At 36.9% G+C, this 16594-nt stretch overlaps 1 protein-coding gene across 1 annotated transcript in view; it reads right to left on the reverse strand.

Moving 5' to 3' along the window:
• Window positions 1-424: 424 nt before the first annotated feature.
• Window positions 425-16594, reverse strand: part of FGD4 (FYVE, RhoGEF and PH domain containing 4) — a 41911-nt gene continuing 25741 nt past the window's right edge. Inside the window, exons 6-17 of the mRNA XM_009899642.2 lie at window positions 15267-15412; window positions 11586-11742; window positions 10369-10507; window positions 9647-9705; window positions 8872-9018; window positions 7313-7485; window positions 6288-6318; window positions 6029-6124; window positions 5510-5635; window positions 3473-3613; window positions 2320-2460; window positions 425-2169 (exon numbers count right to left, since the gene is read on the reverse strand). Of these exons, the coding sequence (XP_009897944.2) occupies window positions 1912-2169; window positions 2320-2460; window positions 3473-3613; window positions 5510-5635; window positions 6029-6124; window positions 6288-6318; window positions 7313-7485; window positions 8872-9018; window positions 9647-9705; window positions 10369-10507; window positions 11586-11742; window positions 15267-15412 (1614 nt within the window). The 3' untranslated portion in view covers window positions 425-1911. The remainder of the gene's footprint in view (window positions 2170-2319; window positions 2461-3472; window positions 3614-5509; window positions 5636-6028; window positions 6125-6287; window positions 6319-7312; window positions 7486-8871; window positions 9019-9646; window positions 9706-10368; window positions 10508-11585; window positions 11743-15266; window positions 15413-16594) is intronic.

A 16594-nucleotide genomic window follows, 5' to 3' on the forward strand; every position in this document is an offset into this window, starting at 1 on the left:
TGTCCCAATGATTACTAACACTAGTTTAAAGCTTTGAAGTGTAAAGGCTATGGTACATTTTGGATTTGTGCAGGTGAGAGCATAATCCAGCCACTAAGTTGTGTGACATTCTTCTTACCAAAGAAGAACAGAACCTACATACTCATCTGTGCTTGACACTAAAAACAGAGGTTACTTTAACAATACTTTGTTAAATGCTAAATGAGGTGGGGGGGATATTCCTTATAGTATTGCAGGAAAAGTAAGAATGGGAGTTCAGTGAATACTTTGCCTAGAAGTATCATTATGAAAACCTGACAATTTAAATCGGCCCTTGTGTTACTAACAAAACTGGACTTGGACTTGACCTTTTCAGCCTGACATGATTTAAAATACAGATTGCAGTTATATTGAGAAGTAAGACTCCTGGATGTTCTTATGATTATGATTAAGTTGATTGTAGAAGCTACATATTATCCTTCCTTTGAGGGGTCAGAAAAGGAAAGATAGCCATGATTTTAATTGTCTACTTGATAGTCAATCACTACCTCTGAATTTGTCATATACAAGGATGTTACTAAAAAAAAAAAAATATTTAGGGAGGTCATTTGCCTGTCTGTATAAAAATAGAGGTTCATAAGTGATTTAATACTGTAGAGCAAACAAGTCTTTATTTTGATAAGCTGAATGCAAGTGACATCAGTCAATGCAACTTGAAATTTGCAGGCTCAGACCTCACGCTGGATTTGTATAAAGCAGACTCCACTTTACTACAACAATCCTTGAAGATTATTGTCATAAATAAGCATTACAGTATCTAATCTTCTCAAAAATTAAAAGATTTAAATTCAAAATGTTATTTTGTTCCAATAGCCATAATAGCAAAACCACAGATTGCCAGAAGGTTACTAGAATCTGTTGCTTTTCCAAACCATGTACTGCATTTTAGTAATCAACTACGGCACTCTCAGAGATAGCAGGGATAGGACACTGGAAAAATAAAAAAGACTACTCTTTCAAACACAACTGGAACTTACTTGTCCACTGCATGCCATTTATGTTACTGCTTGGTTTTTTTTAATGCCTAAAAATACCATCATCAATAAATGTCAGCTATCAAAACAAATCACTGAACAGTTATTTGTTAATTTAGGACTGTGTTTAATTTCAAATAGAAAACATGCTTTTAAAATAAATTACTCGCTAAGAGGAACCCAGTAGCATGAAATCAAAGCAAAAAATCAAGTATCATACATTTTTAACACTGTACATATATATTGTTTTCTTGGATTTTAGGTGTTCATTTCTAGATTGGAAAACCATTATATGGTGTTTGTCGATAAATTGAAAGTTTAAAAGCCAATATAACTGTGAGAGCAATTTGCAGTAATTAAAAAGAGACAGGTGAACACGACTTGTGTACAGATCTGTGGAATTCCAGCTATAAACTACATCCATTAAACCAAACTGTCCCTGCGTAATTCACAACAGATATATTTTGGCAACGTGGAGGTATATCTTTTATCTTGTTGCAAGTCTTAACGTGTAAGTAGGAAGCTTCAATATTTGCATTCTTAAGTAGCAAACAATAACTTGAAGAGCAACTGGATTAAAAAGAAAAGTTGCATCACAATAAACAAGTAATACAGTAACGTTAGTAAGTATTTTTAACAGCATTCACATTTGTTCAGAAGTCTCTGAAATGGACCTGTACATCACTTTTTATTGACAGAACATAAATATAAGAAATAGATCCCTAAAAGACCAGAATTTTTCCCAAACATAAAGTGCTAAGAAGTGTATGGTAGTAAGAAGGTTTGTTTACGTTGTTTTGTTTGTTTCTCTTGATTGAGTAAAGAAAGGTTAACACAAAGGTTAACCACAAATTCAGATGAAACATCTTTTTTTTAAAATATCAGATGTTCTAGAGCTTCAGCATTCAGATGTTTTAGAAGATTCAGGTTGCTCTTCTAAATTCCCTTGCAGTTCATTTTGACATTCTGGTGTCTCACCTTTGACAGCTAAATGGATAACTTTTAGCCATTTCTGTTTCAGTTCTTCATTGTCTGCAGCAAAGCTGTGCACAGACTTCGACTGGGTCAGTTTGAAGCTGTGTGGGAGGTCAGCACTTCTTGGAGTGTCATCAACTGTATAGCCCAGAAGTGGAATTGTAGCTAGAGCTTTAACATCCTAAAAAAAAAAAGCTCTTGATTAAGAACAGCCAACTAATCTCCCCACTACTGCTCATTTACTATGCACTTAGTCCTTTTCTTCACCCCCAAGCTATTTGATGTCAGTGACAGTAATGACTAAAATCTTTTCCATTTTCTCTGTACATACCTGTGGAGCACCATACATGTACAGTACAAGAGCTTCCTGTTTAGGTATGACACACCATGCTTTCTGCCAGGGCTTTGATTTTTCCATGTACTGAAGAAAGCTACATATGACACTGTTTCCAGAGACTTCTGCAGATTCAATCTAGGAGACAGTATTAAAGCATTAACAAGAAAGACTATAATATACAGCATGCAAATGGACATTTCTGAGACTGTATAGCTGCTTCAGCTACCTTTAAAAAAAGCCACCATGCCAAGACACAGCAGTCTCTTGACTGTAAGCTAAGCTAATGGAGTTCTTTGCTCCTTACTCTTTCTCATTTAAGAGTGCAGGCCTGTCAACATGGATTAACACCTGTATACAGAATTACAATCTGAATCTGGTTTTTTGCCTTCTCTTTAATTTTATGTTTAGCTCAAAGATCAGTCCTTCTCTGCTACATCCCAAATAAATATATATTTTGACAAACTTAGAATGACTTTTGGGGGATGTAAGATGTGGTGAAGATTAATTTATGATGTTTGCTTTTCTCTTAATGATTAGAGAAACATGGTCCTCTGTTGTCTCACTGAGTCCTTGAATTTTTAGATGTCAAAAGCTGGGAGGAACTTGATGACTTAAAGGTATACACTGATAAAACAGTGTCTCAGACTCCTGAATAGAAGAACTCTCTTTCATTCCTCTTACCTCCATCCCTGGTTCTTTCAGTTTAGGTATATGTTTTCAAGATAGCTATAGTAGCAGTGGGTTTTATTACTACAACAGCCTAAGTTCAGAAGAAGAAAACTACATCTTTAAATGGAAAGGCAATGCTTTATTACATTAGCTGATATAACCAGAAAGAATCAAACAAATTCTAAGGTTCATAATCCCCCCTTTAAAAAACAATCTTTGTAAGAAACAAGATAGTAATGAGAAAGATTAGATTTTAGATGGTGTTGGATGATGGGTTGGATGCGATGATCTTGAAGGTCTCTTCCAACCTGGTTTATTCTATTCTAAGATGAATGCTGAAAACCTAAATCTATTGGATGGGATGAATTTGGTCCACATACTTACAAACAGAAAATAGTCCTGCAAGAACACTACCATTTTTCATGACGAGCCAAAACTGCTTGCAGCTATGGACATATAGTAGTTTTTAATTACATACCTCCAAGATGCCTTTCTTCTTCTTTTCTTCACTGTCTGTACAACCAATTATAACATGATAGCAATCCTTACAGACTTTGTTCAATTTATTGCCGTCGTATTCGAGATGTGCCTTGTAATCAGAACATTTCCAGCAAACCACCTTAGAAACAAAAAAGAAAAGAGACATAGAAAGTGTAAGTACTTATACAATTTTATGGAAACAGAATTGAATTTAAAAAGAGCCCAATTTTATCTACTTAGTAATATATTGTTTAGTTATATAGAACAAGAAAGACAATGCCTTTGTGACCTGTCAATTGTAACTTAATTGAAAATAATGATTTTCCAGATTTGTGCCATTGCTTCTTAACTAGAAGTGCATTTTACTATTTGCCTGGTGTAACTCTATACTTTGCATAAAATCACATTAGGCTTTCAATTGTATTTGTAGGACAAAGTTAGGAATATAACCGGAATACAGCACAAACCTTGCAATCCAAAAAGGATACATTTGCCATTGTGTTTTCTACATAACCTCAAAAACGTACAAATGAGATGTACTCTTACTGATTAAAAAAGAGGTTTTTTAAATCAGAAATGGCTCATTTTTAACCTGACAATAAATATGAAATCTACAGGTTTAGAAACTGTCCAGAATCACACAGAATAAATAAGCCAACATCACACCGCTCTTCCTTTTTACTGTATCTATAAAGTGAGAGGCAAGAGAGATCTGGGAGAAGTTCTTTTATTAGAAATGTTTTCCACAGAAATATTCTTTCAGGTGAAAAAGATGCCCTGAATTAAAAACAAAACCAAAATCAACCAAACAAAACCCATGAACCCCCCCAAAAAAGTGAAAAAAGTGTAGTTATTTCAACAAAGAAAGGTAAACAAATTGACTTGAACCACTCAAACAACTGAGCAACATTTTTTGTGGACTAATCTAGATCACTACCTTCAACTAGTATCTCTAGAAAATACTAGTTAAAGTATTCCCAATTAATCATTGCTGAAAGACACCACCACTGACCCAAATTCATTCCAAAGTAAAAATGATTTAAAATTAAAAGCAAGGAGATGTGATAGAACTACAACACAGGGAAGTAGTTAGGAGTCTAAACAAAAGGAACAATAGAAAGGAAGGGTGTAATCTTTAAGTAGTTTTAAAACAGAATGGTCATGGGAATAAAAAAATCCCAAACCCAGGTGACACTGTGTGATCAGTAATTCAGAGATTCTGAAAAAGTCTCTACTGCCCTGCAAAGCACTAAAGTAGTGCTGTGAATACAGTATGCCTTCATGACACACAAAAACGTGACAAAGAAATCATACAGTATAACGGAGACAAATTAAAGTTGGCTTTCCACTACCATCTGCTGGAGAAACGCAGAACTGCTGCATGGCAAGGAAAGTAAGTACAGTATGCTCATCTTTTATTAGAGAGTTCTGAAAACTCTCAAGTCATGCCACTATCTCATAGTCACTTCAAAGTGGCATAGATTGCCTTGGCACCATGCATGGAAAGCATCAATCACACTCCCCATTCGATTCTTCTCTCACCAAATGGTTTGCACATGTTCACAGTCAGACACTGAACCCAACTGGGAACATCTCCAAGATAACCCAATGAAAAACTGCAGGGCTTCATCATCATCCTGCAAAGAGGAGAGAGGAGGTAGCAGAATGCGAAAAGGAAGCAGCCAGTGTTATCCCCAGCAGGGATAACAGTGGCTTATGCCAGTCTAATATGGTCTTGAAACTGTTAAGATGAGTTGAGAACACTCCAGAGTAACAGTATATATGTATTATGTCTAGGGGCTCAGGACATTTTTACACAACTGCATGGCTTCCACTGTTGCAAATTACTTCCGAATACCATGCCAGCTAAAGCAGATAGAGGATCCTTTGTTCTATGGCATACACAGATTTTCCCCTCAGCCACAAGCACAACAACAAACCACAGTGTAACAAGCAGCCAGCAGAAGTCAAGCAGGTGCTTAGATGCATTCCCAAACCTCCTGGCCAGCTACAGCAGCTAGGGTTTTGTACTTACATGTCCACATGCTCGGCAGTGATGCCTCCTCCTTGTCAGTGCGTTAAAGGGCTCCTTGCATTTCATGCACATGGTTACTTCATTGTCTCGTATCCAGCGAGGTGCTCTCTTCCCAAGCTCAGCATTCTGAAGAGGGGCAGAGGGTGAATAAAAATAGCCAGCATAAAAAGTTATGCAGTACTTAAAATAGAGAAAATAATTATTGTCTTCCTCTAGAAAGGAAATGGTGAAACAGCTCCAGATGTATTTTAAAATCTATACAAGAAATAACAAAGAACCCAGTCAAAAATCATCATGCATTACTGAAAGGGTACTCTGTTAAGCAGGGGGCTGGGGGGGGGGATGGCTTTTTTATAAGATTTGGCATTATGAAGGAAAACAACTACCAAGATGATTGCTTTGTAATTTCACTGCTGTAAGAATGAGGAGATTGAAAACAAAGATTCTGCCAAACCTCTTCCAGTTACTGAAAGGCAACATGGGTACTAAGAAGGTAACAAAGGAAAACCAGCAACTTACCGAAACTTCAACAGGTATATCTTCATATTCTTTAGCAATAGCATTTCTGAAAGTTTCATTCCTCTGGTGGAAAGCTTCTATAGTATTCTGAAGTGCCTAAGGAAAGAGTGGAGAAACTCCTCAGTCACACTACTTTTAAAATAGACTCTACATTCTGACCAGCTATTGATTAGCAGAGAAAAACTCAAGCTAGAAAAATATTACTTTTTTGATTGCTTGAGTGAAAAAGCGTTTAGAAAAAGAATATAAATTAATTTACCTTTATCCATTCTTCTTTATCTTGTTCAGAACTAAAAGAAATATTTGACATATTAGTCCAAAACTAGTTCAGGAATCATTATCCCACTGCCAACAACTTGCAAAAGCCAAGATTCTAAAGTGATTTTTGAGAATTTAAGTGTAAACAATACTAATTGTAAGCTATCCAATTTAGAAGGAGAAAAACCCACAAGTCCACAAAACACTTAAAAAAAACACCCATAGAACTGAAACAGGAAAAGAAACCAAACAAAAACACCAACAGAAAACAACAACAGCAGCAAACAATAAAACAAACAAAAATACCCACCCCAAAACAAAAAACCCAGAACCATAATTTCAGGCTTCACGATTTTGCAGTCATCACTGGATATACTCAAGGTGAGGCTCAACAGTGTTCTGGGTAACCTGATCTACTTGAGGATGCCCCTGCTTACTGCAGAGTGGGTTAGACTAGATGACCTTTGGAGGCCCCATCCAACTCAAATCATTCTATGATATGCCCTGAGGTGAGCAGACTCATTTCTACCAAGATGACGCAGATACTAGAGACAGCAGCTCTGCCCAGACATCAGCACACTCAGTGTCCCAGAACACTCAAGTCAGACAGGTTGCCTTTGCATGGGTTAGGTACATGGCTTTCAGTTTTCCAGCTAGCACAATCACAGCTGTCTTAGGTATTTCTGCACTATATGTTAGAGATACATCATCTATTCCAAGAGGTTCTTGGACTGACAATTTATGATTTTGGCAGTCTAGATTATTTTTTAAACACTGATACTGCCCAAGGAGGTGGTGAAATCACCATCCCTGCAGGTGTTCAAGAGGGGACTGGACATGGCCCTTGGTGCCATGGTTTAGTCATGAGGTCTGTGGTGATGGGTTGGACTTGATGATCTTTGAGGCCTCTTCCAACCTTGGTGATTCTGTGATTAAGATGAAGCCCAGCCTTCTCAATATCTTTTAGTCTGCTCTGTTGTACGTGTCTATTCAACCCTTCAAAACCTAAATAAAAAGACAACTTACCTGGCCTGCAACTCCAGCGTTCTCTCTTTTCCAGACACTTGAAAGGTGTGTGGATATTCTTCATTATGAGTTTCTATTATCTTCATACCATCTATGCCAACCCTGGTTCGAACTGAGAACTTTGATCCTACCAGGCTGAATTTGGGGACGCAGTAGAGCAACATGTTGTTAAACTGGTGGATAAACATACACATGGCTTTGCATTAACAAAAATGCAGACATGGCCACTGTTTCTACTGAGAGCTGGGCAGTATCTCAGAGCTAGACTTCATGGACAAGAAAGCAGGTTCTTTCCTGCTCAGTTAATATACAAGACGACCAAAGCTCTAGGGCAAGACAACTTATTTTCCTTACTTCTTTAGAAATAAGACTAAAGGACAGCTTGACTGAATATGAGAATAATTGCTCTGCATATGCAGCTGTCTCCATAGCATTTATTATTAACTATAGTCAGACTGGATATTTTACACTGGTCAGAGTGAGTATTTTACATTTTTGTTATGAAAACACACTCTTATGCCCCAGTTATGAAAGACCTACTCTAAAATGCAGAGCAAGAACTCTTCTCTTGAGTGTACACATTTATATTTTCCCTGTACCAAAATCACGTGGTTTTATAGACATTGTAACTAGCATTATTTGAGGACATAATTTATCTCCTCTCCAAGACAGAAGAACATTTCTTAGAGCTTTTATTCACTGAAAACCTCAGTATGACAGGAATAAAAATCATACATCACCAAGACAAAGATATACTCTGTTTAAAGTTCTAATCTTTAATAATGCTTAAATGTCTAAAGCCCAAGTCTTGAAGTAGTTATTAAATCAGTTCTATAGTTTAATTTTCCCATTTTCCCCCTCATTTTTCTCAAAATTAATTATTGAAAAAAGAAACTCACTTCAGTTAAATCCTATTTCACAGAAAGCTTGTCTAGCCTGTTGCCCAGTCTGTATCACTGATAGAGCACATTTGAATGTGTCACCTCTCATATGACCAGCACATAATTTTAATCAGCAGTCTAGCCTCATTTGAGGTCTCACTATTCAAGGACTTCTTTTGTTTGAAAGATAGATAAGCAAGAGTTGTGCCTTAACCTGTTACTGGTCTTTATTGACCAGAAGGCATGCAATGCTTATAAGCAAAGGGAAGCAATGAACTACAAACCTTTTCCAAGGGATTTGTGAGGGAGCATGGCTATAGTTCATTGGTTCCAAGACAAGATGCAGGCACCTGACAAGTGGATGACCTGCCAGGATAACAACCTCCCACAGGACCACAAGACAGTCTGGGTACCCCAACATACACCTATCAGGACTGAAATACTAAGCTTCTGCATTTCAGTTTCATGAGAATGTCAAAGTTCTCATGCTCTAGGAGCTGCTTCCATATGAATTGCTAGGCATTTGTTCCGTTTATTTAAAACCACGTATTCTGTTCTAAATGGTGTATTTTTAGTGGAAAGACATTCACAACAAGCAGAAGATTTCCCACTCTCTTTGGTAGTCCAAGTCTAGAAAGGTACACAGACACTGCTGCAAATATAGGCCACCATACTTACCAGGAAAAGATACCGCTCTTGAGCAGAGGTATTGCGAGCAGCAAGTTTCAGGATCTGTCCTTCTTTTATCAGTTCATTTGAAGGGTTCACTATGTCTTCCTCTTCCCCCAGCATCTCGTATATCTCTAACAATTTCTTTAGATTCTCCTTTACAGTGAAAATAGTTATAACACTCATTCATTAAAAGCACAAAGCATGTTTAAGTGAAACTAGGGGAGTTTGTGTAAGTCTGGAGATTGCTAGCTTTGGAAAAAACAAAGAAAACCCCAACCCCTATATGCAGTGTGTGTCCTCAACCATACGAGTGATTCAAGTAACAAGTGATTCAATAACAAGTACTTTTAGAAATGTTATCTCTGGTAATTTGAAAAATGCAGTTACATATACAGCCTGCATTATTTCTTGTCCAAAATATCTCACTACATAATGAAGTACCTATCACGCCAGCCCAGTAAAGGTAGAGAAACAGTAAATACTCTTCATAAACATTATCCTTAACTAACGGAAACAAATTAAACAAGGTTATGAGTCCAGCGTAGTGTCAGCTGCTTGAGCCACTCTCTCCTATCTTCCACGTGACAGAATTAGGTGCAATGCCAAATTTTGTCTATCATTCCCCAGAGCTGTATAAATGCATTAAGTAGAAGCAATCACTCAGACACAGGAAACCCATTTTTTGCCATTCCAGGGAAGGTTTGCAATTCATACTCCTGTCTTCACCAAGTACTCCAATATAATACATTAAAAAATGAACAGGAAAACAGGGATGATTTACCATTTTTCTTATTGCACTATTAGAGTGACTTGCTGCAGTGGATATAATTTCCAGGGATTCTAGATGGAAGAAAAAGAAAAAAAGTAAAATGAAAAAGCTTCATTTCCACCTAATTATGTATTATAAAGTAAACAGTGAAACATTTCTGAAAATTTATCTGGCAAAGTAATTATGAACAATCTGTGAAAATATCTTGAACTGTTCTTGTGTGAAGACAGACAGGAGCAAGTTAAAAAATTGGCTGCTTAAAAATGCAAGAATGAGCCTAACTCCACATCTTTTTTTCAATAAATAACAAATATACATTCCAAATGTGCATAAAGCAAATCAAAATGCCGACAACACAAACCAACAAAAAGCCCTCAAAACACAACGACGAAACAAGGGAAAAAAAAGCAAACAAACAAAAAACCACAAAGGAAAACCACCACAACCACCAATCACCAGCAAAGAAATCAAAACTTGTGCAATATTCTAAAACTCAAGCAAAACTAATGTGCTCAACTAGGTGAATACTAAAGGCTTCACAGTTTTTGTATTAACTTCATCTATTAAAATAGATTTTTTTCCAAAGAATCCTACAACTCCACTGAAGAAATTCTAGAATTCTTTTGAGAGGGATTTTACTTCTTCACTGTATTTTTCCTGAAAATATCTTCAGTTTACAGTACCCTCTTACAACTATCTTATTTCAGCTATTTCAATTACTAGAAGATATTTACTTTCAGCATCTTTCCAGTCTAGGGAATCCTGAGGCAATTTCCTTAGGTAGTCCTTTAGAAGCATCTCGTAGCGTGGAATGCGTTGTACTGGTTCTAGCATGTGATGTTGCAATGTCAAATTTCCACACACTTTTTCCTTCTAAAAAATTGTAAACATATTTCAATGTAGCAGGCAAAAATGTTATTATGATACAGTGAAATAAAAATTATGACTGATGAAACATAAATCATGTATTTTGAAGCATGCGTGATAGACCTTCTGGAAGAAATTAAAACTACTCTACAAATCCAAATAATTTGAAGTTCTTTCCTGAAAGCAATTGTAAAAACTTTCCCAACTATCCAATTCATAAATAAAAGTCCTACCAAAAAATAACCTTTCAAACTCCAATGTATTTCAGATGAGGTTTGTAATAACTCAGACAAGAGAATTCCTATTGAATTAAGAAGAACAGTTCACGATCATGTATTAGAAAAAGCCACTTGCGTGGGCACAAAGGTCTATTTTACCCATCTATGGGGATGTTTTCTCTGAGCTTCATTCATAATGTAAACTAGGCAGTGTTTTAAGATGCATATTCATTTCCATAATCATAGATGTATTTAAATTATTACATTCAAATGCACATAGCTGCCTTCCATGGATTAAAATCAAAAGACTCTACAGAACAGCAATGTTTAAGTATAAATACCTTACTCTTTCCAGATGCTTAGTCTGCAGTAGGAAGACACATACCTGCCAAACCTACAGGGAGCAGTAGAGGGTATAAAAAGCACCTTTGCAAAGAATGGTGCATTGCTTGACTGTTAAGCCTTTTGTGGCTCAGTGTTTAGAATTATATAACTAACTTCCAAAGCACAGTGCTCTGCATAATGGCACTACTTGTGAGCCAACAGTACTTATGGATTCAATACAAGGATCTACAGCTGCACTGGTAAGTCACTTAATCCTAAAACAGTATTCTCTGTGTATCTACTGTATTGTTTTAGTCTTCTCATGTATCAGCCTTTCTACTTTAGTCCTCTATGTTGCACTGAAAAGTCTGGATTTGTATGTGTATTTGTGCCCAAGTGGAGGGCAAAGAAGAAACAGAATGTGTGAGGCAGATACAAACAAGCCTTAGTTCTAGGAATTTTGGTATTTAATTTTCTCTTTAACCTTTTTTTAACCTATGTATTTTCGTATGTGTTTGTATCTATGTTATTCTTCCCATTACCTGGATGTCTTGAATAATGAATTTGAATTGAGGTGACCGTTCAGTCCACGTTTTCACCAGCTCCATTGCATTATCAAAATTCTTCACATACTCTCCATACATCTTGAGGAAAGGAGCTAACTTTTGCAGAATATCTCCAATTCTAGGGGTGGCAGTCCTGCAAAGCAAGAGGGTGGAATCTCAGAACAAACAGGAAAGAAAAAAAGTCACACAAGGTTATAAAGCTATTTGAAGAGTTTAATAGAGAATCCTTGTGTTTGGAATTGCCTCATAGGGAGTAACCATAGAAAATGGCCAGAATTCACACAGAGCGCTGGATCCTCTTTGATGATGCATTATAGGTTATGCAAAGCACTAAAGAAATAATGTAATGAAAAACTTGAAAGGTGCTGTTTACAAAATATGGCCTAATTTATTTCATTTGCAGCTCCTTAAAATTGCATTATCTCCTCTTCTAAACCCTACCATTCTGTGATTCTTTCGACCATGCTTTACCATCTAAATACCTAATCTGTGGGTTTGTTTGAGGACTAAATCTATACTGTATAGCTTTCCTTCTGTACCTTATAAAATACATGTATTTACAACTTATGATTATTTATCTAAAAAACAAACAAACAAAAAAAACATGTGAAGTAAAGATAATCCCTTAGATTCCAGTATTTTGTGAGAAATTCCTAACACATCTGTCTGAATTACTGATAATATCTTCAAGTAAAACAGAATGTTAAAATAAAGCTGACAGAAAGGCTTGCTCCATGTGCACGTGGCATACATGCATCTCCAAGAACTACAATAGAAAACATTTCACATTTCATTTTCAAGGACAGATTGGGAACCTCAATATCTCCAAGAGTCTGAAATCAATGTTGTGGTAGTGGTCCAAAGTGAACTAATTTACTGCAATTACTTTGGCAGCTTACTCCAACATACTAATTCTCCACGAGAAAAGCTGAGTGGCAGGGACAAGTTATTTGAATAGTGAATATTGCCAAGACTGGCAAAGGTTGGTCAAGCTCCAGCTGCCTCCAGAGGAGCAGACGGTACCAGTGTAAAACCTGGCAGATGCCTGACCTACTGTTAGGCCTGGCAACTACAGAAGGGTATAAGCATCAAGAAATAGGACCTCCCATTGTAATATAGGTACAGAAACACCTCATGTTTCTGTGTTATCAAACCACAATGGTATTCACCTTTGCATTCCAAAAACTCTAATATTAAATAGGTGACTTATAAATCATGACTTGTGGCATTGCATTCAAAACTGCCATCACAGCAAGAGAACTAAGCACTGGTCTGTCAAATCACAGCACAGCAAAAGCGACTGCAGAACAACAGTTTTCTCTTCCCACATACAAGCTAACAGGCATTCAACAAAACTGAAAGTTGCCTTTTTAGAGCAGAAGAAATCATGGGAGTAGGTCAGCTCTGCAACTGATAGATCCAAACATTTTGTTGAAAGAGTGAAAGAACTTCTTTAACAACCTGCCCCCCATCCTGCCCCAGAAGCTATCATGCACTGCTCTTATATCCTTCCCTAGGTATCTCCTTTTGGTCATCCTCAGGTACAAAAGAGAGTTAGGTAAGCATTTTGTTTGATGGGGGATCACTGTTATGCTCTGTAATGCTCTTCTCATGGGAAACGTATTGCAACAAGGCTGTTTCCGGTGTTTTCAAGCCATATGTTGTAAAAGATACTTAACTGCAGCTGTTGCTCAACTCATTCAAAATGAAACTACCAGCCAACTTAATTCCTACCCAATAAGCTTAGTTTCACACTGGGTTTTTTTTCTTCTAAGAAAGAAGAATTTGTTTCTGATCTGCCTCCCCAGTTTCAAAACTACTTTTCAAAACAAACCACAACTAAGGTAAAGTGTCAAAAATTTTTATCTGGCTACTTTTATTGGAAGCTAAGTAATAACAGAAGTGCATAAACCTACCAATAAAACATTCTTAAGTATTTTCTATGCCTAATTAGGGGAACTGCTGAGGAAAGTAAGCTCTGTGCCTAGCAGAAGCTGTTGTGCCAGACAATTTCATTGGCCAGCAATGGGGAGAGAAAGTTACCCAGGTTTTATCAGCAATGATCAGAGATAGTTCTCTTCAGCTGCAGCATTTTTTCTAACTCCTCCCAAAAGCATACTGTTTTAAGGATATTTAAACAGGTCCTCAGATACAGCATGAAGTTTGTTTCCAAGCAATGTAAGAAACAAAATATCCTTAGGAAGAAATTTATTAGTTTGACATCAATAGTCCAAGCTCATCTGCAAAAGTGCTTTTCAATCTTTCAAGCCATATAGTTATACACACAGTATTAGTGATTTAGCATTTTGCAAATGCATAATGTAGTGTAATCCATCTTCTGTGCTCTATGAAGTGTGGAGAGCAAAATTTTAAGGCTGTCACAAATTTAATTTCACATAGATATATAACACTGATGGAACGTAGTGTAAGCTACTTTTTAAACTCCACTTCTCTTGAGTATGCTCTCTATTTTAATCCAGGCATTTCTATTTCCTGTCAGATTTTTTTCAGTTGATTAGAAGAAAGTGGTGGGTGTACCTTACACAGTGATTCAGCAAGCAACATAAGGTGAGGTATAACCTTTCCTATATTTCACAATACTTACACTTATTTACTTTCTTGCAGACTGTAGACTTTACTTCTATAGAAAGCTACCAAGTGTTTGTGCATGGTAAATATTTTGTTTTAAAGAATCATCATTTTTAAAGGGAATCATCTTGCACAGTCAGGAGACATGTAGCTGTTGCCTGTAGCTCTGCCATGTTGTCTGAGGTTTTTGTCCACATCACAAAAAATACAGGAGTACTCATTTTCAAGTGTAATTTTTGACAATTAAGGAGCTATAGGAAAGTGTAACTGGAAATGATATATGGACAAACCATTGTGTTGCTCATCATGAGCCCTAGCTAACATGGAATACAGGAGCCAAAATGTGCTGAAACAACTGGATGAAGTAACTGTATTATTTTTTAAATGAGGTGACCCCTTTTCCCAAATAATGTAGGGAAGCAGCCATGGTTTGGGACATTTAATTTGTTTAAATTACAATTATGTAAAAGAGACCAAAAGTACATGGCTATATTTTAATATTTCTTGAATCCTGTACACAAAGGCAGGATAAAGACACTACAATATCTTCAAGTGTTGATTACAAAGTATATTTATGCCTCAGCTAGCCTTCTTGTTTGCTCCTAATAGAAGTCAAGAGAAGCTGGAGGAAAAACATCCCCAAAATATGCCTGATATGGATTTTTATTTCAAACAGAAAACCAAACCACAGTAAACCAAGCAACGATGACAAAGATTACTGTGCTACAACAGTAACACCAAAAAATTTATCTCAATTTTATATTCTGTGCCATGAATTCATCAGGTAGGCTATTACTTCAGTTTGAAGCCCTAATTCAGTGATGCATTTAATCATGAGTAATCTCCCTGGCTTCAGCAAGATACATGTCCTTTATTTTGAGCAAATGATGCAACTCCTCTATTGAGTCAGATCCTGATGAAGAGTGGAAGAGCAGATGTTCTCCTACCCACGGTACTTCCTGGGCCAGGAACACTTCATTATGAAGGCACCTTCCCTACCTCAACCCTGTGACAGTGCTTCTACAGACACAGTTTTAGTAGTATATTAACCAGTGAGTCACCTCTTACCATTCTTGCATTCTTTTCTCAAGTTCTGGAAGTAAGAATTTACTGTGGAAAGCATTTATCGATGAAATATTAGAAAATATTTTGTTAATCACTTCAGCTGGAAATGAACCTCTGTTTGCTTCCTCAAGGAGTCTGGAATAGAATACCTGCAATACAGAAAAAGAGCCCAAGCCTATCAGCCTATTATCTTTAATCAGGGGAAAACCACCTACCCACCCCTCCTACTCCAACTGAGACAAGATAGTTCAGTAACATAGGTGATGACAAACTCATTTAATCTCTTTCCCTCACCAGAAGTTAAAAGCTTCTCTCCTTATATCCCACTTATTTTCTTGTGAGCCAGGCAGAGCTAACAGAAAGAAAGCCAAACTGAAGCAGTGCCATTTTGGATTGACTCCAGGCATCCTGTCTGTTTAAACTGCTAGATCATCTCAGCTTTCCCAGTCTTCCAGTCATATTTTCCACTCTTGCTTTCTTTTCAATTGGCATAATGTCTGATCACCGTTAGCCTAACCACTCTCCTTGCAAGTCGCTGACAAACTATGAGTGGTCTGCACGACATGTAAAACACAAAAGGGACACAGTTCTGATCAGACTTTACTACAGACTCTATAAAACAAACAACTAACCAGATAGATTAAAAAAAAAAAAAACCCAACACCCACCAAAAATATATGAACAACCCAACCCAAAACTTTCTTATCAGTGGGTTCTATCTGACTAGATACAGCTATGAAATAGCTAGAGACACACATAACAAAACAGTATTTGTGGACTATGGTCCCTTTATCTCCCTCTCCGATGCTCGAACAGACTGCATCTCCCTACAAAGGCTTTCAGAAGTTTGAGTAAGGGCTTGGAAAGGGAGTGTGAAGACAGGAACTTTGATAATCCCAATTGAGACAGCAAAGTGTCTTAAAAGGACGAAAGCAGCCATACACTTTCACATAAACTTTAAAACATGCTCACTTGACTAGATTTCCAAGGGGAAAGTTAGATAATTTTGACAAGTTACATTGAGGACTGTAAAGGTTATGTAACTCTTTCACCAAGTTTAGAAATGGAAAAGTCCCTTCCCAGTCCTCTGCTTTCCTCTCATTATCAGCAATTTCTGCAGCTGTGCTTGAAATTCAATTTTCAGAATTCTGTCCAGTTAATATTTAGAAAAGAGGAATAAAAGTAACAAAATTATGACTGCATCAAGGAAAATAATTCTATGTGTATAGAGAAGGGCAACAAGGCTGGTGAGAGGGCTCGAGCACAAGCCCTATGAGGAGAGGCTGAGGGAGCTGGAATTATTTAGCCTGGAAAACAGGAAGCTCAGGAGA

Source organism: Dryobates pubescens, chromosome 15 (assembly GCF_014839835.1).
Source record: "Dryobates pubescens isolate bDryPub1 chromosome 15, bDryPub1.pri, whole genome shotgun sequence".
NCBI classification, from domain to species: Eukaryota; Metazoa; Chordata; class Aves; order Piciformes; family Picidae; genus Dryobates; species Dryobates pubescens.